At 34.0% G+C, this 23,089-nt stretch overlaps 1 protein-coding gene and 1 non-coding gene across 2 annotated transcripts; one reads left to right on the top strand and one right to left on the bottom strand.

Moving 5' to 3' along the window:
• Positions 1-11,587: 11,587 nt before the first annotated feature.
• TRNAR-CCU (transfer RNA arginine (anticodon CCU)) lies at positions 11,588-11,660 on the bottom strand. Its single transcript has one exon. It is a non-coding gene; the product is annotated as a tRNA-Arg (tRNA).
• Positions 11,661-11,728: 68 nt separating this feature from the next.
• LOC105042401 (uncharacterized) lies at positions 11,729-22,055 on the top strand. Its single transcript, XM_010919593.3, has 8 exons — positions 11,729-11,905; positions 12,638-12,850; positions 13,124-13,315; positions 13,392-13,592; positions 13,696-13,776; positions 20,116-20,254; positions 21,618-21,710; positions 21,809-22,055. The coding sequence occupies exons 1-8, from the start codon at positions 11,801-11,803 to the stop codon at positions 21,877-21,879; spliced, it is 1,095 nt and encodes a 364-aa protein (XP_010917895.1). The 5' UTR covers positions 11,729-11,800; the 3' UTR covers positions 21,880-22,055.
• Positions 22,056-23,089: the final 1,034 nt, after the last annotated feature.

The raw sequence follows: 23,089 nt of genomic DNA on the forward strand, positions 1-23,089 counted from the left end.
TCTCTCTCACTTTTCCTCCTTCTCCTTTAAGCCCACCCATGTCCCTTTCCATGGCAGCTCCCACCACCTCCATTCCCTCACCGACGAACCTTCCTTCTCCCTCCTCTCTTTTCTCCTCTCTTACTTCTCCTTCTCCTCCTCTAAGCCCACCCATATCTTTTTCTATGGCTACTCCCACCATCTCCGCCCCTTTCTCACCGGTGATCTCTCCTTTCTCCTCTTTCTATTTCTCCTCTTCTACTTCTTCTCCTCTTCTAAGCTTGCCCATGTCCCTCTCCATGATGGCTCTCACTATCTCCACCCCTTCCTCACGACGACCTCTCCTTCCCTTCCTCCCTTTTCTTCTTATCTATATTTTTTCCTTCTCCTCCTCCTCCAAGCTCACCCGTGACCCCTCCTTCCTCCTCCTCTTCCTCCAAGCATAATCATAACCTCTCCTCCTCCGTGGTAGCTCTCTCTTCCTCTGATCTTTCTTGCGGTAGCCCCTCTTGCTCCCTCATCTCCTTTCTCTTTATCCATTTCTCCTCATCATCTTTCTCATTCTTTAAGTCCACCCATGAGTGCACTCCCTTCTTCCCCTCCCCTTCTTCCTAACCTTCTTCTCCTCATCTTCCTCCTCCTCTAATCTCCCTTATGAGGTCTTTGACACCATCCTCTCCTTTCATGCCAACCTCCATGATCCCATCCTTTTGCTCTATGGCAACTCTCTCTACCTCCTTCCCTTCTTTGTCGGTGATCCATCCAATATGAGAAAAAGATTTTTTCATCTATTAAATATAAAACTAATACTATTTATTAGTAAGTAAATGATAAGATCATATTGAAATATTTTAAAAATTTATAGGACTAATTTGACGTATTTTAAAGTCAAGAGAGTATAAGCAAAATTAGACTAAAATTGAGGGGATGTTCCTATAATTTATCTTAAATTTTTTTATGAAGTATAATATGATCCTGAGCTGTCTCTATATCATCCAAAAGCTTTGTTAAAACTTTAGAATTTTGTTAAATGTGGTCCCCATTTATCTATTAACCGCTAATCTATTTAAAAAAAATCCTATGTGACTACTTTATAAATTTTGGTCATATACTATTTCTTAATAATAATTCTATGTTAATTATAATCTTTTTCATATATCATGTAAAATAGATTCTTTAACCATTGCTGTGTATCATGATGGCTTGTTTGTTAACAAGATTGGATGCATGGAACATATTGGAGGAAGTGTAGCTTATTTTGATAGCCATAACATAGAAAGCTTATATTACGAGAAATTACAAGATATGGTAAAGAAGCTGTATATGGATAAAGTTGTAAGATTATTTTATAGGATTTATGTTCCTAATAATAAATAAGGAATAAGACTAGTGTATGAAGATGGTTAGCTTAAAAAAAAATGATAAAGCTTGTCTTGAATATAAAAAAGTATCTTCATATTTATGTTGAGCATAAAAAACCAATGGATAAAGTTGTCATAAAGAGACCAAGAACTAGAAGTCTTACTAAAAAGCTTGATGAGAAGAAAAGCCTAGAATCAGTGACAAGTAAAGAAATTGGTAAGCAAGTAGCAAAAGATAAAGGCAGAAAAGTAGTTGCTCAGCAAAGTCAACAAGTGGTGATAAGCAAAGAAAAAGAGGAAGTGCTTGAGAAATCTAAGGATGTAAGGATTGTTGAAGAATCTTTCGAGGATGAAGACTACACCCCATCCAGTGACAATGAAGAGGAAGAGAGTGAGGATAGCTATTATACAATTGATGAGCTATTAACTGATGATGAGGAGTTGATAACTATGAGGGACAAATTGAAGGAAGTAAGCAAAGAAAATAAGAAAAAAAATAATGAGGTGTAGAGAAAGCAACCATCATCTCAAGATCAAATTATAGAACTAAGCACTACTATTGTAGTGGATGAAGTTGAAGAGCAAACTAGATATGATAGTGACTATCATAATTCATCTAAATCTGAAACATCTAAATCAAATCCTGATCATGAGATTGGTGAGCTTACGAGGAGGAAGAGATGAGATTTTTTTAATCTTAAAATTGAGATAAAGGATGTCAGATTTTGTAAAGATATGACATTCAATACTATAGGACAGTTTAAAGATGTTGTGATCAAATATAGTATAGCACAAAGATATGATATGAGATTTATTAAGAATGAGGCTACTAGAGTAGAGGTAAAATGTGCATTCATTAATAACTATCCATTTAAAATATGGTGTTCATATAAAAAAAATATTGATAAATTTTAAATTAAGATATGTTAATGACCATAGATGTGTAAGAACTTATAAGAACAGCCAAATAATAGCTAGATAGATTATAAAAAAATTTTAAGAAAAGCTTGGGATTTATCCTGATTATAAGCCTAAGGAGATCAAGCATAACATTAGGACAAGATTTGAAGTTGATGTAAGCATGATTAAATGTTAACACGATAAGACAAATGACTTTGAAAACTATAAGAAGATGTCATAACAAATATTATGGCAAACTACTTGACTACTGTAAAGAGATCCGAATAAGGAATAAAGGCATAATAGTAATTATAAAGGTTGAGAGGTCTGCTAATAGATTAGAATTTTAGAGATTGTATGTTGGTTTTGAAGCTCTTAGAAAAGACTTTTTGACAGGTTATAGACTCATAATTGGACTTCATAAATATTTTTTGAAATGGATTTGTGAGGATGAGCTTTTACCTGGCATTGATAGGGATGTTATCAGAAAATAAATTTTAAAAATATTTATATAAAAATTATGCATAATATTTATATGTTATCACTGATCATCTTTTATTGTATATTCTATGTAGGAATTTATTCGATCAATTAGTGATTTGCTACCACATGCTGAGTACAGATATTGTGCAAGACATGTATATAAAAATTGGAGAAAGAAGCACAAAGGTGGAGTTTTAAAGTTGATCTTCTTCAAGACTGCCAAGTGTACAACATAAGGAGACTTTTTGGATGTCATGGATGAGCTGAAGGGACTATCTGAAGAAGCATGGAAAAACTTCACTGATGCAAATCCAACAAAATTCATCAAGACTTTTTTCAGTCCATTTTCAAAACATGATGTCACTGATAACAACATATCTTAGACCTTCAATAGTTACATACTTCAAGCAAGAGAAAAGCCACTAATGGAGATGCTTGAAGATATACAGAGGGCATTAATGATCCGAATGACAAAAAAAAGAGAAGACATAAAGAAGTGGCATGGAATAATTTGTTCATGAATTCAAAAGAAAATAGAAAGAAATAAGTTTGAGTGCAGATGGTGTGAGGCTATTTGTAATGGTGATAGAAAATATAAAATTATATATAAAGGGCAGTCATATGAAGTAAGCTTGGTTAATAGAACTTGTGCATATAATGAATGAAACCTTACAGGGATATCATGTGCCCATGCTATATCTGCTATATGGCATAAACATGATAATATAGAGGATTATATAGTAGATTGTTATACCTAGGATGCATGAAGGCAGTGTTATAAGTTTGTCCTTTAACCTATCAATGAAAAAAAGTTATGGCCTAGGACTGTTGCAGAGGTAGTGCTACCTCCATCAGTAAGAGTATTGTCAAATAGACCTAAAAAAAATAGAAGAAAGGATCCACACGAGGAGTCCAAGCATGTTTATAGGTTTTCAAGATATGGAAGATAAATGACCCATCAAGTATGCTTTCAAAGAGGTCATAATAAGCAAGGATGCTCCAGCAGAAGTGATTCGTTAACTCTTGATCCGAGTTATTGTCTCCCACCAAGGAGGCCTAAAGGTAGGTCAAAAAAAATTTAGGTTATCATAATAACTTTATCCTATCTAATATGCCTTATTATATAGTTGATTGTATAATATTATCAAATTTTTATATGTCAGATGATGTCTATTGGAGCCAATACAAGAAGACAAGCAAAGCTGCCAATAAAGAGAAGATAAGGAGAATTGGCTATTGACAGAAGTCCTGAGTAGCAGCATATTGAAGGCTCTACTCAAATGAGGAAGAGGACAAGAGAGAAAATCTTACCAAAAGGTTATAGGCTATATATCTCACCAAATATCAGAGAGAGATTTTTTATAGTTAGATAATTATTACCCCTTTAATTATATATTCTCACATTTCAAATTTCAATATTAATTACATTTGCAGGGATGAAGTAGGGTGAGGCAGATGAGTGGAAGAAGTGCAACTCAAGTTACCATGAATTCATTAAGAGCTCATATGGATGCAAGAAGGAGAAACCATAATGAAGAATCTACTCAGTCATTATCTGATTAGCCAGCCACTCAGGATAGCACTATTGGCAATCTTAATTTATATGTATATTTGAAGTTATTAGAGAATACTTATGGATTTAGAATGTCAATGTATTAAGGGTAGAACAAGGTATTAAGGGTGTAGCTTTTTGTTCAGATTAAACTATTTTTATTTTATACATATTAGTGTTTAGTCCTTTGTAGTTCAGTGGCAACCTTTTAGACAATGTTAGTTTAGTCTTTTATACTTTAATGATAAATATACTTTTAGTATTAGTTCAATGTTGTATAATGTTCAATGTGCAGTTGATCCTTGGCATAATACTACGCTTTATTCTTGGGCACAATTCTATGTTCTTTAGTAGAATGTCTGTTATATATGGCTGTGGCTATGCAATATCTATGGCTGTGCAATATTTGTGGCCTATATATAAGGAATGTTCAATGTTTCAAACCATCTTTGAGAGACTATTGGTTAGATGATGTTGGTGTCATGGCTTTAGGTCATGTTTCACGATGGTTCAATGGTTTTATATATTTCAATATTTCAGATCATTTTTGAAGAATTGTGGTTGTGCATCTTTCTGATCATTGCTTCAGATCATGTTTCATGGTCAAATTTTATTTGCTGATTATACATATTTTAGATCATGTATCATCTATTGGTTTAACTATTACCTTCAGTATGGATCTGACAGTATTATTGGTTTAACAATTACCTTCAGTGTAAATTCGATGGTCAGTATGGATACATAATACTTCAGGTTTAAAACTCAATAGTAGAATAGAAGATTCATTATATTTGAGTATCATACTTTAGGTTGAGCTTATAATACTTCATGTTCAAAGCTCATAATACTTCACGTTCAGGTTCAAAGCTCAAAATGTTTCACTGGCACTTCTCTAATATTATTCAAGAATGCTCATGTGTTCATAAACTTGATTCTTTTATTAAGACAATGTTGGCTATTCATATTTAACACAATGTTTATAGTAGAGGTTGCTCTTAATCTCACAAATTCAAGCCTAGCTTGATGGTTTTGAGTTAGCAATGGGTGTATCAATGGCAGCACTCATTGATATTAGTAGTAGCTATAGCAATAGTATTATCCACTATTTTATATTTCAACTGCTATGCATGTGCCATTTTACCAATGGCTCTAGCATATGCTATTGGAACCTAACAGTATCAGTTCAATAATAATAGCATGAAATCTTTTTAAAATCTTATTGTTTCATATTTCAATTTTATTTAAATGGAAGTAAAGTATGAGAAGCAACCTATATGTATATCATTTATGAAATTATGCTGTAAAAGCACTAATGCTTCAGCTTATAACTTGCTCAATGGCTGAATAAAAGATTCTAAATATTTTCTTGTCACTTGTTAACTAGTTCAATAATACTAGAGGTTAGCAATGCTATTTGAGTTTTGTAAGTTTTATAAGTTGCATATGCAACTAGAGCTTACCAATATCATTTCAACAACAGTACAATATTTGCATTAAATATTTTTTAAACTTAGTATTCCTTCAAGATCATTACTTTAATAATAAAGTCCACTACTTAATTAATAATAGAGGCCATTCAAACCTGCTATCCAATCAAATCTGCTTAAGTTTCATGCATGTGCCATTTCATATTTGCTGGTTCCATGCATGTGCCGTTTCAGCATTATTTATTTTATACAATTACATTATGTGCCAAGTAATAAACAAATTCCAAAGCTCACTATTTACTAGACAAGAATTTAAATAGTTAACAATAAAGAAAGCATACATTCGACAATATTGATGCATAACATTCTTTACAAAGGTGATTTTCAAAACCATCAATACACTAGAGCTTGTCCTCTATATGACTACCATTTTAAATAATATTACAGGATAGCATATATGGAAGTTAATCAAAACATGACCACCATTGTTAGCAGAATGAATAGAAATATGAATGCAGTCACATATAGCTTCTTCCTTGCAGCATACTTTGTAAGCTTTCTCTTTAACTCTGCACATTTTGCCTTCACTCTTGTTGCTTATCTTTGATGTTACTAGTCTTTTTTTAAAAATAATTTATCTCTTCTAACAAACCAATTATTTCTCCTTTAAGCTCTGCCATATGTTCTTTTAAACTAGAATTTTCTTCTCCATATCTTCTAACAATAGCAGACAATCTTCTTATATTTGCTTTCAAGTCCCTTGCTTCATCTTTTTTCTCAAATAGAGCTACTTTGGCTCGATCTCTTATCTCCATATCAATTTAGGTAAAATATCCACAATATAAATCATTCTACTATCAATTAATATCTATATTATAATTAAACAACTTATATTAGTATAATTTGATAATTATAAAATTAAAAAAATAAATTCAAGATACTAATCACACTCATCTGATAATTTGGACAATCCCTAAACCTTCATCTAAGGTTATTATCGATTTATAAAGTTCATATTTTAGCTACATGACCATATTTGCACTGACCGAGAACTTTGAAGCTTCTAGTTAAGTCCATACTAGAGAGTGCGGGGTCATGTGAAGACCTTCTAACTCTTCTAGATTTCATCTCTTCTAACTCTCATCTCTCTCTCTCTCTCACTGATGTATAGTCCTTGCAAGTTGCAACTAGAGTCAATGGGAAGAATGGATAGATTAAGAAAAACTAAAATCTTGCCCACAAAAAAAGAATAAAAAGGTACAATAAAAAAATTACCATCAATGAAAGGATCGATCATTGTCTTCTCGTCAATCAGTAGTCCACCACTCTTACTATCGTAGCCAGTATTGAATCATCAGGAATGAGAGGAATGATGGAAATCCACATTCCACATGAATAAGAAAAAAAAGAGAAAATATCTTGTCCACATCAACCCTGTCTGCCACATATCTCTGTCATATGAGCACATGTGACTTTTTTGTAACGGCAAGCAGACAGAATGTACGGTCAGGGTTCGAATTGAATTGTTTGAAAAGTTCAATGACCTGATTACATCAAATTGAAGTTCAAGATGAAATTGAAAATCTCTAAATAGTTCAAATTTTTTTTATGATTAATCCTTATATTAATATAATACTAATATATGTATTAATATTATAAATAAAATTTAATATAATAAATTTATTAATATAAATATAAATATAATATTAATATATTAATATAAATACTATATTAATGTTAATAAAATATTATATAAGTATAAATATTAAAATAATATTTATATATTATAAATATTATAATATATATTAAAATAAATATTATATTATATTAATATTAAGATAATATTAATATAATATTATATTAATTTATAAAGATGAGAAAATAGAGACCATAGTATATATCACTTTTCTGTATTTCACCTTAACTATCTATTGATGTTTTAGAAAATTTCAGCCATACATCTTAAGAGAATATTTGTGAAAAGAAAAAAAGATCATCAATTTCAATCCTATGGGAAGTTTCAAAATTTATCTCTTCCATAGATTTATACTTCCTATAAAATATGAAAGTACCTTTTCATGGAAAGAGCTTTTTTCATTTTTCTTCTTTTAAAACTCCAATCAAATAAAAAGACTCTCCTTTACTTTCTGAAAATAACCACTTCCCCCTCCACTTCTCGCAAACCAAATGAGTTCAATATACTTTTTAATAATAGCATATTTAGGGATGGCAATGGGTAGGATTTGGGTCAGATATTGTACTATCCATCCTCAAATTTGAACTTAATATCTTATACCCAAATCCTATCCGATATACAATCGGATAAGAAAAGAGATACCCATCTCCATACCCAATGGGTTCAGAATTTCATGGATAACCTATTTCTCTATATCCAACTCATATCCATCCCATACCCATCCCATACCCAAAAAAATAAATAATCAAAATAATTTTATGTATATTATCAATCAAAATAAAATTATCAATTCTAGAACATAATTTATAAGTCTAAATTTATAAAAATCAAATATAGAAATAGAATTACAATTCAATATAGAACATATAAACAATCAAAATAATTTTATGCATATTATCAATTAAAATAGAATTATCAAAATAAAATTATAAACATATCTATTTAGGTATGGGTTCGGATATAGATTCGGATATTATCCATACCCGTAGATTTGAATCGGATTCGAATATAGATTTGAGTAAAAAACAGTACTACTCATACCCTACCCATGCCCGTATTATAGTTTTTGAATTTTATCCAAATTCGAATCCAAACTCAGTCAAACTCTATTTTTCAGATTTGACCAGATTTGGGTAGGGTGTATACCCATTGGGTCAGGTCAATTTTACCATCTCTAAATATATTGTTACCTTATTCATTCAAATACTCGATGGTGCACTTATATCAAAATCTCATATATTTATTATTTCAAAGTTTCTTAAAAAATACTTCAAAATCACACATATTTATTGTGAGTGATTGCAAATCCTTTATAATCTTGTATGAAATTCCCACAATCAAGGTATATGACAGATTGTTATTAGCTTTGCAACCATAGTTCAAATCAACACACTAAATGATTAAATTTGAGTGGAAATAAAATCTTAATGAAATTTTCTTAGGCATATGAAAGATTTGCCAAAATCCAAGTTTCCTACAAATTGGGTCTATATCCATCTAAATTATATTGAATAATGTGAATTTTAAATGTCAAACTAGAAAAAAAAAAGAAGAAATAACATGTTTAATCCAAAATTTGTACCAGATTAACAAACCCTATCCAAAATCAAAAATATAAAACCTTGCACTTTACATGTTCTTATTTTAATAAATTGTAGACCAACTTGATTGTATTTTTATTAGCTATACATTCATTTATTGACATGGTGCATTATTCTCTTCAAATAGATCATTTATCTTTTACTATATTTTAATTTAAGAAATATTTGCCAAGTAGAGAAATTCTACATACAAATACACACTTTATTTTTGTGCATTGTGTTTTTTTGTTGATATTTTTAAAGAGATGGAGGAGAGAATATATATTCTCTAAAAGAATAAGGTACATTGCATATTTAAATCTATGAATCATTTAAGTCACATTATAGCATGAAAAGAAAAGATAAGTACATGAAGTGAAAATCAATGTTATTCAAAGTGGCATAAAAAATAATCAAGAAGAAAAAAAAATTTTGGTATGGAAAAAAATTTAAAAAAAGTAAACATCCAAAAGGTAAAGAAATGCCTAAGTGACACAAGAGAAAAATGGTAAGAAAAACCAAAGAAAATAAATAAATAAAAAATAATAAAGTAACAAGAAATTTAAAAGAAAAGATACAAAATTGAATCTATCATAAAGAAAATTAATGCTATAGTATTGTGTGTAGAGCAGCAAACTATTTGGAGTAGATCGATCATGCCAACCCAAGATTCAAATGAAAACACCAAAAAAAATAGAAGAGAGACATCAGAAGAAAAAATTAGGATAGAAAATAAAATTTATAAAAAAATTGAGCCATATAAGAAGGCTCTCTTTCATAGAAAATAAAATTTATAAAAAAAATACCTTTTACTACTCTCTATTTTCGCTCACTTCTTATGTTTTTATTTTGCTTCCATATTTATTTGACAGTCTTGAGTATTTATAAAAAAAACTCTCTTTCTCTCTCTCTTTCCATCAAAGATGTCTCGCCAAACTTTCTCTTAACCCTTCCTGTAACTCTCTCCCTCTATTTACAAACCCATAATTTTTCTCCCACTAAAAGATGAAAATATTACTATTTCATTCTAACTAAAAAACAAGCATAAATAATATTATGCCTGTTGTAGCCGATCTTCGGCAAAATAGTCAGTGGTGAGCCGAGTTGTGGCACCTGAATGCTGGGCAGCAGAGAACTTACAAAACAAAGTTCTCTTGTTGAAAGTTGTCTGGTGAAGGATTCTCTGATGCTTAAGTTAGTCAGAGAAAAAAAATAGTAATAAGCCAAAAGCGAGAGCCAAAAGCTTTTGATTAGTAAAATTTATAAGGTCCTCCTTTGCTTATCATTATTTATAGGGTGGAGAATATCATTGTAATGTAACTCTTGTCCCTGAATATCCAGGATGTGGAAGTTATGGCATTTGTTGGGTGGTTACCTCATTAACTGTCATTAAGACTGAATAACGGATAGTCTGTGGGCGACTATCGCATCCCACGACCACGTGTAGTTAATGCTTGTATCAGATAACCATCATTTGATCCCCAGATTTATGGGATTAAGGTAGTTGGTAGAATACCGAGGAAGTCATCGATCAGATGCCGATTATATATCGAACGTTGCAGGTTAGATGTTGATTGTCTATCGAACCAAGTCGGTAAAATGCCAACTAGGTTATATCTCGTCATTTAAGTCGGCTTGATCCATAGCATAATACGTTTAGTTGGTATGTTGTGGTGTAAGAAGACCTCTTTAGTCCCACACTGGTTATGAGTCAAAAGGGAGTATCGCTTATATGGACTGGAACATTCTCTCTCACGTGAGGTATTTTTTAAAAGACAAAATCATGAGGCTGTAAATGACAAAGGTCCATTAAAGTCTAAAGTCCACTAAAGCCTAAAGATGGTCATGAGCCAAAACAGACAATACCTCATGTATGCGGGTGTGGAGTTAATCCAACCATTTGAGCCATTCGACTTCTTGACCCATGACCGTAACATTGGCGCCATCTATGGGAACACCTCTGCTCACACATACCCTTCTTGACTGAAGGAGCTATGTTATGGTGTAGGGAGAGCCTCTTTAGTCCCACATCGTCGATGAGTCAAGAGAAAGTATGGCTTATATAGATTGAAATCTTTTTTTCTACGTAAAGCGTCTTTTAAAAAGCAAAACCGTGAGGCTCTAAATGGCCAAAGCTCATTGAAGCCTAAGATTCACTGAAGCCCAAAAATGGTCATGAGCCAAAGTAGACAGTATCTCACCTATACAAATGCGGAGTCAATCCAACAATTCGAGCCATTCAACTTTTTGACCAATAATCGTAATAATGCCCAAGACTCAACTTAACCAATATAGGACTAGTACTAAAAAAACAAACTATTTCGATTAGTATTATAATAAAAAATAAAAATAAACTAGAAATAAAACCATAGTATAAATAAACAAGCAATAGACTTCTAAGGGAAAGGCATTACAGTACCAAAATAAAAAGGGGAAAAGCATTAGAGAAACATAACAAGAAATGTGCATGGCAAAAAGAAAATCCTTAGACTGAAAGAAATGTGAAATCAATGGTGGAGAAACATAACAAGAAACGTATCCTTAGGATGGTGGAGAAACATAACAAGAAAATCCTTAGAATGGTGAAATCAATGGTAGAAAAACAACAACGCGCCAGGTAGGGGTCGAACCTACGACTTTCTGCTTAGGAAACAGACGCTCTATCCACTGAGCTACAGGCGCCGAATTTGTTACTTAAGCTTTATACGAGCTAATTTTGCGGTATCCCGGTCCTCGCTTCATCCCTCCCTTACCGGCTGAGTTAGATCCGAGTGGACCCGGAGAAGAGAGCAGAAGAGCGAAGAAGATTGCAAAGAAGCGAGATGGCGCTATGGATGGAGGCGGGGTCCAACCCCGTCACCGAGAGCGAAAGAGCCGACTTGGACGCCATCGCCGCCCTCAAAGACTCCGCCGCCCAAGAGCTCAAGGTCTCTTCTCGAAAGCCCCTCGTTTCCTTCCCATCCTGGATATAACTCTGCTTATTTCTGTCGTTCGTTTTCGATTTTGGCTTCCGCTTCGTCCCTGCTTGGTAGAAGAGCCTTCTTTTTTTTTTTTTTTGTTTATTTGTTTTGTTGTTTTTTATCTGCTCAAATTGTTGAAAAGATCCTCCCTTGATTTCCCGTCTTCCTTATGGTTCTAAATACTAGTCTCTGCTATTGGATTTTGATCTTTCTTCAAAGGAAAAAAATTTTCCTTTATTGTTATTTTTCACACAAAGCGGTCAATAAAGTTCTTCTTTTGCTCCCTTTTTTGCGGGAACGGAGATATATCTAGTGTTAACTTTCTTTTGTTTTTTGAGTTTGATCCTACTTCTAAGAGAGGTCACGTTTCTATCTTAGACTTCCCTCTTTGATAATATACTTGATTCTGTTGTTAGAATTTAGTTGTACTTCTCTTTGGTTCCCTGTTCATCCCCTGTGGAATGAAACTTCTTATTATTTATCTTTCTTTGCACAAACCGATGAAAAAGTTCTCCTTTTGCAGTATGTTCTGCCTTCCTTTCTCTTTCTCTTTGCAGTTATACAAGTTGAATACTTTCATCACAAAATTCCATATCTTCATAGTTGTGCACTTTTCACAGCAGCCAAGCTCTAACAACCAGTTATAAAATTTGAATGTTGGATTTTTTTGTTATTAATTAATGAAACTGCATTATTCAGGAGCAAGGTAACCAGTATCTCAAGATGGGTAAGAAGCATTACAGAGACGCAATTGATTGCTATACTAGGGCTATAAACCAGAAAGCCTCAAGTGACTCAGATAACTCAATCCTCTTTGCAAATCGTGCCCATGTAAATTTGCTTTTGGGAAATAATAGACGTGCCTTGCAAGATGCAGAGGAGGCAATTAAGTTGTGTTCAACAAATGTCAAGGTAGGTTATTTTCTTATTTTTGTAAGGATATGTTTTACCCTTGTCCGCATTAGCATTCATGCATACTTATTACTGGTGCATTAGTACAAAGCAAACTGTACGCACATGTATTTGCATGAACATATCTTATGAGGATGTGGATCGGTCTTGCTATTATCTTTGGCTGTTTCATTATTGCTTTATTGTAGATTCATGTTTGATATTTTCCCTCCACATTTTCTGAGATCAAATAGTAGTCAAATTAAGATTATAGTGGAATCTTCTGATGGCTAGGCATACTACAGAGCTGCCAAAGCGGCCTTCTCCTTAAACCTGTTGACTGAAGCAGCATCATTCTGCCAAAGGGGACTTGAACAGTTCCCTTCTAATGAAGAGCTCAAGAAGTTATCAGTACAAATTGATTTGCGGAAGAAAGAGCATGAAAATCACAAGATGCAAATGTCGAAAACCGTGGCTGCAGCTAAGGTTAGCTATCTGGGAATGACAAAGAATTCTTCACAATATATCCAAGTTAGCTGATTACTGTGCTAAATTTGTACAGGAGCTTGCATCTACAATTGAGAATAGAGGCCTGAAGCTTGGGAAGGCCGTGTATCAAGAACTCACTGGATTAAGGAAACCAGTACTAGATAGTAGCAATATTCTTCACTGGCCGGTTCTTCTTCTTTATGCAGAGGTTATGTCAAGTGATTTTATTGAGGACTTCTGTGAGACTGACAAGTTCTCATCTCATCTGGATATGATATCCTTTTCTTGAATATTATTTAGTTGAATGGTTTATTATTTGTCAAGATTATCATGTCAGATAAAACATGTGGTTTTTGATACATCCTTTACTTTCGAACATGTTTTCTGAAAGTTCTTTGCCATTGCCATGGGATGAGAATTGTGCTTACACACGAGATGCTGTTGAGTTGTACTATCAGGTGTGTGTCTGGATCTTTAAGTACCCATGAAAATTCCAAAGTAATTTCTATACAAAATTGGACTTTTTGAAATGTTATAGAACTTTGGCATTTTATTATTTGTATTTAATTAATTTTGTTTATTATCAGTATGTTTTCTCATTGTTAGTTGAAGCACTGCTATGCCATTTGCAACTTTGAATAAAAATAATTGTGGCTTGAGGTTCATAGGCAATAGTTCATAAGAGAAAAATAAACATGAAGTGATTATTTTGGAGATCAACAAGGGGACATGAAATAATACCTGTATACAATTTTAATTCTGATAATTATTGAAGTTATGCTGTTTATTCTTTTCCCTTAACCTCAGCTGAGCATAGAAATAAATGGTAATTGAGATGACTAGTTGAGGAGATGTTGTCAGCAGTGCAATAGATAAAGTGATGTCTGGAAATTGCTGAATATATGATATTACAACTGTCTATGACTGTAATATAACAATAGAATAGATGTTAGTATGCGGTGTAAAGATATATTTAGAACAACTTATAGTCTAATGTACACTTTAATAGCACAAAAAAAGAAAGGACTGATACATATATAGACAAGAAAATTCAGCATGCTCTTAAGTTGAAGTTTTGAATATAGATACCCAGAGCATGCTTATTCGTTGTATAAATATTGTCAAGTGACAGATTGAGTGCTTAAGTGACAATCAATCTTGATGCGATTCATTTGCCCATGAAAAATATTATTTTTGGCCTGTCATTCCACTTAGTATTGTAGGAACAAATGAATCATCCTGGAGACCTTAGCCTGGGTGATCTTGACCAATGCCACAGCAGTTATCTGAGCTTTGGTATGCTCAAAGGCCTCAAGGTGGGTAGAGAAGAGTAGAGCAGCTAATGGGATGGACACTCGATGAATAAAGATGGATTTTGTAAGAGGAAGATATCGTAAACTTTTGAAGAAGCTTGAGTTATTTCAAGATTGTGATGAATGATGATGATTCTTGTCATCATCATTTTGCTTATACTATTGCCTGGATAATGTCCATATGTGAGATATTTATGAGCATTAGTTTAATTAGGCCTAAGAGTGATTGAATCATCACATGAATCTGATATAGATCTGATAATGCAATGAATAGACATCCTGAATTCTGGTTAGATTCTAAGAAATCTGCTAGAAAGAGTGGTGGGTCCCCTATTTCATCTGTTTGCACTTCTCCTGTCCATGATTCTTGTCATCATCATTTTGCTTATACCATTGCCTGGATAATGTCCATATGTGAGATATTTATGAGCATTAGTTTATTTAGGCCTAACAGTGATTGAATCATCATGAATGTGATATAGATCTGATAATGCAATTAATAGACATCCTCAATTTTGGTTAGATTGTAAGAAATCTTATAAAATAGTGGTGGGGCCCCTATTTCATCTGTTTGCACTTCTCCTGTCCATCTTCTTACCAACTTGTCTTCACTTTTGCGGTGGTTAGGATAAAAAACCACCTGATATCCATCTGTCAGCCATCAGTCAATCACCCACCACCACAAACAGTGGGGTGTAGCCCCCTCCCCCCAACATGAATATCTTAAAATTAGGAAGTTTTATCTTCTTTGTTTGTTATAGAATCAGTCTTGATGATGTAAACAGATAAAAGAGATTCCACATGTTAGAGGGACTTCTTTTTTTTTTTGAACTACTTTATCTGTTCGCTAGTTAAATTCTAGAAATCAAGGGGATCGTCTAATTGAATAGTGTTGTTGGATTGGATTTTGATTCTTAATGTATTCAGATGTAGGTTAGTGGTTTTTCGATCTGCCAGATCGTCAAAACAAATCTGATCAGATTTTCTAGCATCTGGTTTTGCTCTGGTTTTCACTATCTGACCTTTTGTACCGCAGTTGAATGAAGGGCTTGAGGGGCTTCTTGAACTGGGAAGAGACCATGAAATGAAGATTCACCTGAAATCATATTGATTATCGGATGCAAACCTAAATAAAACAGAAAAAGGTTGAAATGAAGCAAACATGAGATTTAGCAAAAGGAAGACAAATAAGGCAATTCTTAGAATGCACGAGGTCAAATAAAGCACATAACTTTATCTGATGAAAAAGAAGAAACGAGCTACATGCTTGCACTTTGTACAAATTAGGAATGAAGCATAAACCACACACAGAATTAACCACTCATAAGCTTAAGTATACTGAGATTGTGAGCTCAATGATGCCATAAGTCAGGAAGAAACAAGGCTGTTACAAAAGTGCATTAGGTGCATGGGTAGGGAGATGCTCCAAGTTGGAACAAACACAACAGGTTCAGACTGCAACATCTTTGAACCAATAAGGCATTCCTGGGCCATGCCAAGCTGAAATAAGCACCCCACAGGCAAATCACAGCCATTTATAGTTCATTTATGGTTCATAGATTCCGGATTTGAAGACCCAATGGAGAATTTTTTTTATATTATTGAGGCATAGGAATATTTTTAGTAAATTTGTTTTACTGATGTAAAAGTCAAAATGCTAATTGAATGAAGTCAACTGCATGTTATCTTTTAATCTTCTCTCGTTCTTTACGAAAATGCTAGCAATTGTAGTATTCACATTTCAGTAATGTTACAGGACTACTTAAATGGAGTATGTCTATGCTTTAGTCTTCAAGAGTCCTTACAAACCCAAATTAGGAAACTCAAAGGTGGTCAATTTTTTAGGAGGATTTGTCAGGAGGTCAATTTAATCTATTCATTGGCCGATTAGCTTTCAGTGAATGATTAATGCACATATAGTTTTGAATTTAAGAAGTTCAGGCTAGGTCTGTCATTTTTTCCTCCTCTCTCTTGATTTAACTTGTACTGTTTTCTCCTTTAAGCTCTCTTATTTTATCCACTCAAACTGCAATCCTATTTTTGCTTAATAATTCTGATGTATTGTTGTGTGAAACTTTTTGCTACTGTCCAGCCTTTTCCTCTCTCTTGATTTAACTCTTATACTCTTCTTCTCTACCTCTTCTATACTTATCCTACAATTTCTCTTCTTTATTTCTGCTGTAATACTTCAAATATATTGTTGCTCGAAACTTATTGCTATGCTTATCTTACTTCCAGTTTGATTTGGAAAATAGTCTAATTCGATCATTTTGATGTTCTTGATGGTTAGTATTTGATTTGAAATTTTCAGCTTGAGGTTTTGCTTCCCCCCCACCCCTCTTCTGGTCTTGGACTGAAATTTACTTGTAATTTTTAGAGGTCTGCTTTTAATTGACCCACTTTCTAGTTTAAGTTAACATCTGTATGATTCTTTATCCCCTGAGATCCTTAAAATATTTTCCTAGTATACCTCCTCATTATCTATAGACTGGAGCAGGTTTACTTAATTTCCTGCTTGATTATAATGGCTAAAACATGGACAGCAGGCTAAGGATATGATCACAAACGTAAATGAAACTCATTTATAGAAGCCCCCACTCATTTATAGCTGGCTAGTATGCTAAAATGAGTCCAATTCGCAAGCAACTCCGCCGAGGTAGACATGAGATGAGGGGAAAATCTGCAACACGAGATTGGCCTCATACTTTCTTGAATAAGGATCAGTAGGAACTAGAAAAGTTATTAATGGTTGAAAAAAGTCTGGTGCCCTGATGTGCAAAATGAGCAAAGGTTGAGCTCCATAACCTATGATTCTGGTCGACAGTCAAATATTAGGGTTTAGAATTTTCAAGGACTGCTGTCTTGAAATATTAAATTTTTAAGGACTGCTTGCCTTGGAAGCAACTTGGTGTTTGTAAAGAAAACCTTATCAATAGGTTCCACTTTTTTTGGATGTTTAGCCCAAAGATGTATGTTTAGATTTTCCAGTTTTCAGTGAGAAAGAGATGCACAACTTTGTGAGTGTAAGGTATTGCAAATTGTTGGACGATTCTGATGGTAGATAAAACAGGCAGTGAGAAGGTTGGTAAAGGCCAATAAATCTCAAGGTATATTGATCCATCAGGGGGCCCATAGATTAGTGGGTAGGTGGTAGTTTTAGTTTAGTCTTTATTATGTTGTTTTCTATTTTTTCTTAGCAAATTCAGGATGTTTGAAGTCATAAAGGGCTTCTTCAGAATATAGGGCTGTGACCAACAGATTTCGAAGCCTTATTTGAAAGCTTAACAACGCATGGTACTGTAGTGGTACTATTCATTAAAATGTCCATGCTACAGTATCATGAACAACAAGTATGCTTTATTCATTTATCTTCCGAAATTTAGTAGTCGTAGTTGGGGTTTTCTGTTGATATACATAAGGATCCATGGTCTATGCCGTGCAGTTTTGGAGATTGGAAATAAAAGAAAGCCTTCTTGCTTATCAGACTCCCCCCTGCTCTAATCTCTCTCTCTTCTCTCTTCTCTTCTTCTCCTTGTTTTTTCTTTGATCCCTTGTGTCTTTACATCATTTGCTCATTTCTTTAATTGTCTATTCTTAAATTTGCTAGATATGCCCATATTTATGCTTTTAGTATTTATTTACTTTCTAGATTTGACATAACTGTTCATACAACAAACTAATTGCTATCTATTGGTATATTTTAAATTATTGAGCAGCAAGCTCATGTTTTTATTGCTTCCTCTTGCTAAACATTCTTCATGCAAAAATTTCATATTAGTAATTAAAGCCCCAATTCCTCTTATTATTGTCCTATCGGAACCTAGGAAACTCTAATCCGGTAGTTCTAGCAATTTGGTTATATTGATTGCTGAAATTTCTGGACAGCCCCCAGAAATCTCTTTCAAAATTCTAATACTCCCTCCTTAAAGCCTTCCTCTTCTGTGCAGTTTTGATCATAGGACTGCATCATATGTCCATCAAGGTTGATGAGGCATGCTTTAGGTCTGAGCGATCAAGTGGATCCATCTACTCACAATAGAGATCTAAGGATAGTCATATCTAATGTGATGATTTTGTCATTGCCTTGAAGTAAGAAAATTGTCTAAGAGCATCAGGGTGCCCCCTGTTCCAAATATAGATTAATTCCGGATAAGATGTTGAGGAGGCAGGTTGAGTCCGATGAAGGCGAGAGAAACAAGGAGCAAGAATGGTGGAAAATGGATTTAGTTAGACAACCTTAAATGCCAAATTATAAAGATTAAAAGGTGTCTTAGAGGCCTGACAGGTCTCTCAACGCAAAACCCTTAAAAATGTAACCATATATTTGCATCATACACTGTGGCAATTTGTAAAAGAAGAAAAGAGATTTTCATTTATAGTTGAAAGATCTCAAGCATTTTTATGACTGGTAAATTGATGCCACTGCTGATCCAAACCTGAATTGAATGGTTTTGGTTGATATTGTGGTTATGCATTCGATACAGAAAAACACTCCAAGAAGCATCTGAGGCGTAGCTTAGCTGCAGATCAGAGAAGACAAAAGTATCAAGCACTTACATAATTTATTTTAGTGGAAGCAAGAGTTAGGAAAACCCTATGTTACCTAATTTGGATTTCTATGGTTCTAAACCTTGGATTAAAATGCCTTGAACAGACGAACAAGGGAAAGAGAGGCACTACAATCTTGTGGAATAGCCTATAAGACTCCAAAGACCATGGCGTAGGTCTTGATATATATTGATATAGATTGGTTAGAATTTTCTCTTTTAAATGATCATTACTGTCTCAAAAGGGGATTGGTTGAATACACATAATAAAACTACTGTGGGTGTTTCGGGGCCACTAATAGAATCCTATTTGAAGAAGGAAAAACTCATCGTTAAAGCTAGTTCCGTCCTGTTATCTTTGACAGCCAGTGATTTACTGGCGGAAATCTGATGGCCTGCTGGGGGGCTAGGTCGGCCTGGGCATGAATAAGGGGAGAGATGTCCAAGATCCAGACCAAGAGCAAAAATATTGGTTGGATAGGAATCTCACAGAAGTGATCCTTTTCTGAGACTTTATAGCTCGATTTTCCAGTATTGGAATGACATAATACTGTGCACTTCCATTCATGAGGGCAGTAGCACAGAGTATACATTTATCGTCGACTGTAGCTCCTTAATTGTCAGTCAACAGACTCATTTAATACTTGGGTGCACAATGCATACAGAACAATTAGAACATTCAGTGTATACATCATGACTTTTGTTTCTCATTCTATCTGAAGAAGAAAATGACTTTTGCATTTAGATCCATTTTTCTTTGTTATTTATCATTATCAGGCATGCATTCTTATGGAAAGCTTTGTGGTAGCCAGTCATTTATGGGGCTTCGGGCAAGCTTTGCTGCAGAACTTAAAACTGTCCACAACATCACTTTTCAATAAAGAAGAATTCTCTGTAATGTTCCTTTGTGATATATGTTTCATTGTTGACTACTCAGGCTGGTAGTGGAACTTTAATGTCAAAGAGGGAAGTTCTTAAATATCTACTAGAAGGCACTGTTGATTCTTCTGCAGAAGTCCTTGGTGATGAAGCAAAGGACGATGAACAAAATTCAGACGATTCTGTTGCTTCAATGAGTTTGTTCTTTCACTTTTCCTCTTTTAATTACAGACGTCCAGAAAATGCAACTATGTTATGTTAATTCTGTGTCTCTGTGCCAGCATCTCGTGTCTCTCTTCGCCTATATACAGCTATCTAAATTTTCTTTTGGTTTTTTTCTATCTATGGCATTAAGACAAGTTTGGGAGGGATAGGACATCTACCTTAAAAAGATTATTTTGGAACAATGAGAAGAAGAAAATTACTCAATGAAAAGACTAAATACCATTAATTTGGAGGCTTATTTTTCTTGCACAGCACAACCAAGATTGCCCCTCCTCTTTTTTGGTTTCTCATCAGTGCAAAAAGCATCAGTCTTCTTCCAACTTGAAAAGCTGAAAATAAAATCGACCCAAGTCTTTTTCTCTTTTATTCTATTGGCTGAGTGGAGTCTAAATGCATTTCAGATAGCTGTTACTCTAAAAAAAGGAAGTTGGATTAAACTGACAAATTTCACTTGTTTGTTTGCTAACTGGCATGTCTTGTTGTTTGGCGGTAGTGTCCTTTATGTATTGTTCTTGCATTCTATAAACTGAGTGTAGTATGGATAAAATTCAGATATAATTAGCCTTTTCTGTTAAATATGTTGAATTAGAACTTGCTATATTTTGCTTATATCTTAGCTGACTAGGAAGGATAGTAGTTTGACTGGATTGCTTTTTTATGTCTTGTTTTCATTTTTCGTTTGCTGGTCTTCATGGCCACATGATTTACGTTGGATGTACGCTGTTGTAACAAATGTTTCATTTAAACTTAGTTACACATCTGCTACATAAATGTTGAATATATCAGGTCTTCTTATGTATTTTCCAGATTCTAATCTAGTTTCCTGCTTCTTTATTTAAGTAGAGGCAGAATCGAATGATGACGATAAAGAGAATGAGTCATAGTAATGATTTGCCAAATATTTGAGGTTGACTTGGTAAAATGTCAGGGACTGGAAAGAACCAAGTAGAGAGAGAGTAAAAAATATTGGAAGGCTTTTTATAGATGATATGCAACAAATTAAGTAGATGTTCATAATGATACTTGGAAAGCTACTGATGTCACTCAGTAAAGAGGGGGACCGTCAATTGAAGCCAACCAACAAATTAATAGTGTTCTCTCTCTTTGTTTGATCGAGTTGAGATTAGGTTGGATTTTGGAAGTTGTTGTTGCCTGAAAATTTTGAGCATGAACTTCGTGCAACGAACTTGACATACGTTTTTTGGGACTCTTCAAGATCATGCAACTTCCACTTTCATCTCTTTCCATATGCCTGCTTCTGCTACGATGATCTTTTGTTGTTTGTCTACAAAAATGCGGCTTGGATCAAAAGTCATTTCCTTTTATCATGTCCAGGTAACAGGTCTGGTAAATGGATCAAGGTGAATGAGAAGCAGACACTCCATGACATCCTGCGGAAACCGGACTATATCATCCCTGCAATCCCAGGTATGTTACTTTGTTTTTAACAAGGCTGATGTTTCTTACAGTTATATATGAGGTCGGTTTTAATTTGCAATTGCAATTCATTTCCTTCGCCTTTGCAGTATTCTTTGTTGTCTCAAAGAAATCCAGTTTCTATCATGATTTCAGAGCTGGAAAATGGTCTGCACCCTGAATTTCCTGTGTATCATCAACATAGCACGGTTGAATTCTCATGTACTAATAGGGACTGGTTAGATGTTTTTGTATTAATCATGCGTATGTCGCAATGGGTTCTGACAAATAATACATTAAGCATACTTGATGCTCACAGTATGATCATATGGGTATAATTTATTCATCCTTGTGTCACACTGTTCATTAATTAGATTCCAGTATGTTGTATTTTACTACCAAACAAGGTGGGTTAATAGATAATTCAGCCTATCATATTCAGCAGCATCAAAGGCCACTGTGGAAAAATGTTGAAGTATACTTCAGCTTCCTGCAAGTTGGTGACGTGCTTTTAACCGACCAATTTACTGGTTGCTCTTTTTTGTGTTCCATGAGAGCTTACATTATGCTCGCTGGTAATTTGTTCAGAAAGGCAATGTAGTGCATGCGACAACTCACCAATATTCATATTCATGACTTCAGAATAGATTGAACCACCTTTGCTGCATCAGGAATTTTACCTTTTTTTTACATTTAAAATCTTTTTTGTTTTTTGGTACAAAATGGGCGGTCACGTCAATCTGGTGCGAGAGCAGCCTAAAAAGTTAAAATACACAAAATTTCGCAGGATCTGTGGGCAATCATCATCAGGCCTCCATAGTTGGTTATTGAAATGGTCAAATAAAAGTCGCCATCCAATCTGTTGCAGTATTTATTTTTCGAAAGATATGTCGGATTCGTACCGCAATAATTTGACGAAGGACAGTCCAGACATTTCGGATAAGTAGATGAATCTCGAACTGCATGGTGTCTTCTTGAATTTAAGAGATAACAATAGCAGAGTAATCATTCAAAAAAATCTTTCGATATTTTTTATAGATCAAAGAACATAAATAGCTGCTCAACAATTACATTGTAAAGTTTCTATCCATCCATTTCACATTGAATCAACCATAAGCCGAAAAGGCTTCAACCAATTTCACCAGCCATGAACAGCTCTTGCCCTAACGTGAAAATCAAAATTCCATCGTCAAGCAGGGCTTATTTGATGTCATTCATGGATCAAAGAACATACATAGCAGCTCAACAATTACATTGTACTATGATATTCGACAGAATCAATTACATGCATCACCTCATACTAATTAATAACAAGAACCAGGAATATTTTGATCTCTGACTTGATGATCGATTGATAGGATGATCCGCACTGAAGCCAAGCTATACAAAAG

The sequence above is a fragment of the Elaeis guineensis genome, chromosome 3, assembly GCF_000442705.2.
Source record: "Elaeis guineensis isolate ETL-2024a chromosome 3, EG11, whole genome shotgun sequence".
Lineage (NCBI taxonomy): Eukaryota > Viridiplantae > Streptophyta > Magnoliopsida > Arecales > Arecaceae > Elaeis > Elaeis guineensis.

What these genes read in the sequence shown, in the direction of transcription:
- LOC105042401 (XM_010919593.3), top strand. Translation starts at nt 11,801, where the DNA reads ATGGCGCTATGGATGGAGGCGGGGTCCAACCCCGTCACCGAGAGCGAA. An exon ending in AAACCGTGGCTGCAGCTAAG is followed by an intron (nt 13,316 to 13,391) that starts GTTAGCTATCTG and finishes AAATTTGTACAG; the next exon opens with GAGCTTGCATCTACAATTGA. An exon ending in CTGTTGAGTTGTACTATCAG is followed by an intron (nt 13,777 to 20,115) that starts GTGTGTGTCTGG and finishes TTGACTACTCAG; the next exon opens with GCTGGTAGTGGAACTTTAAT.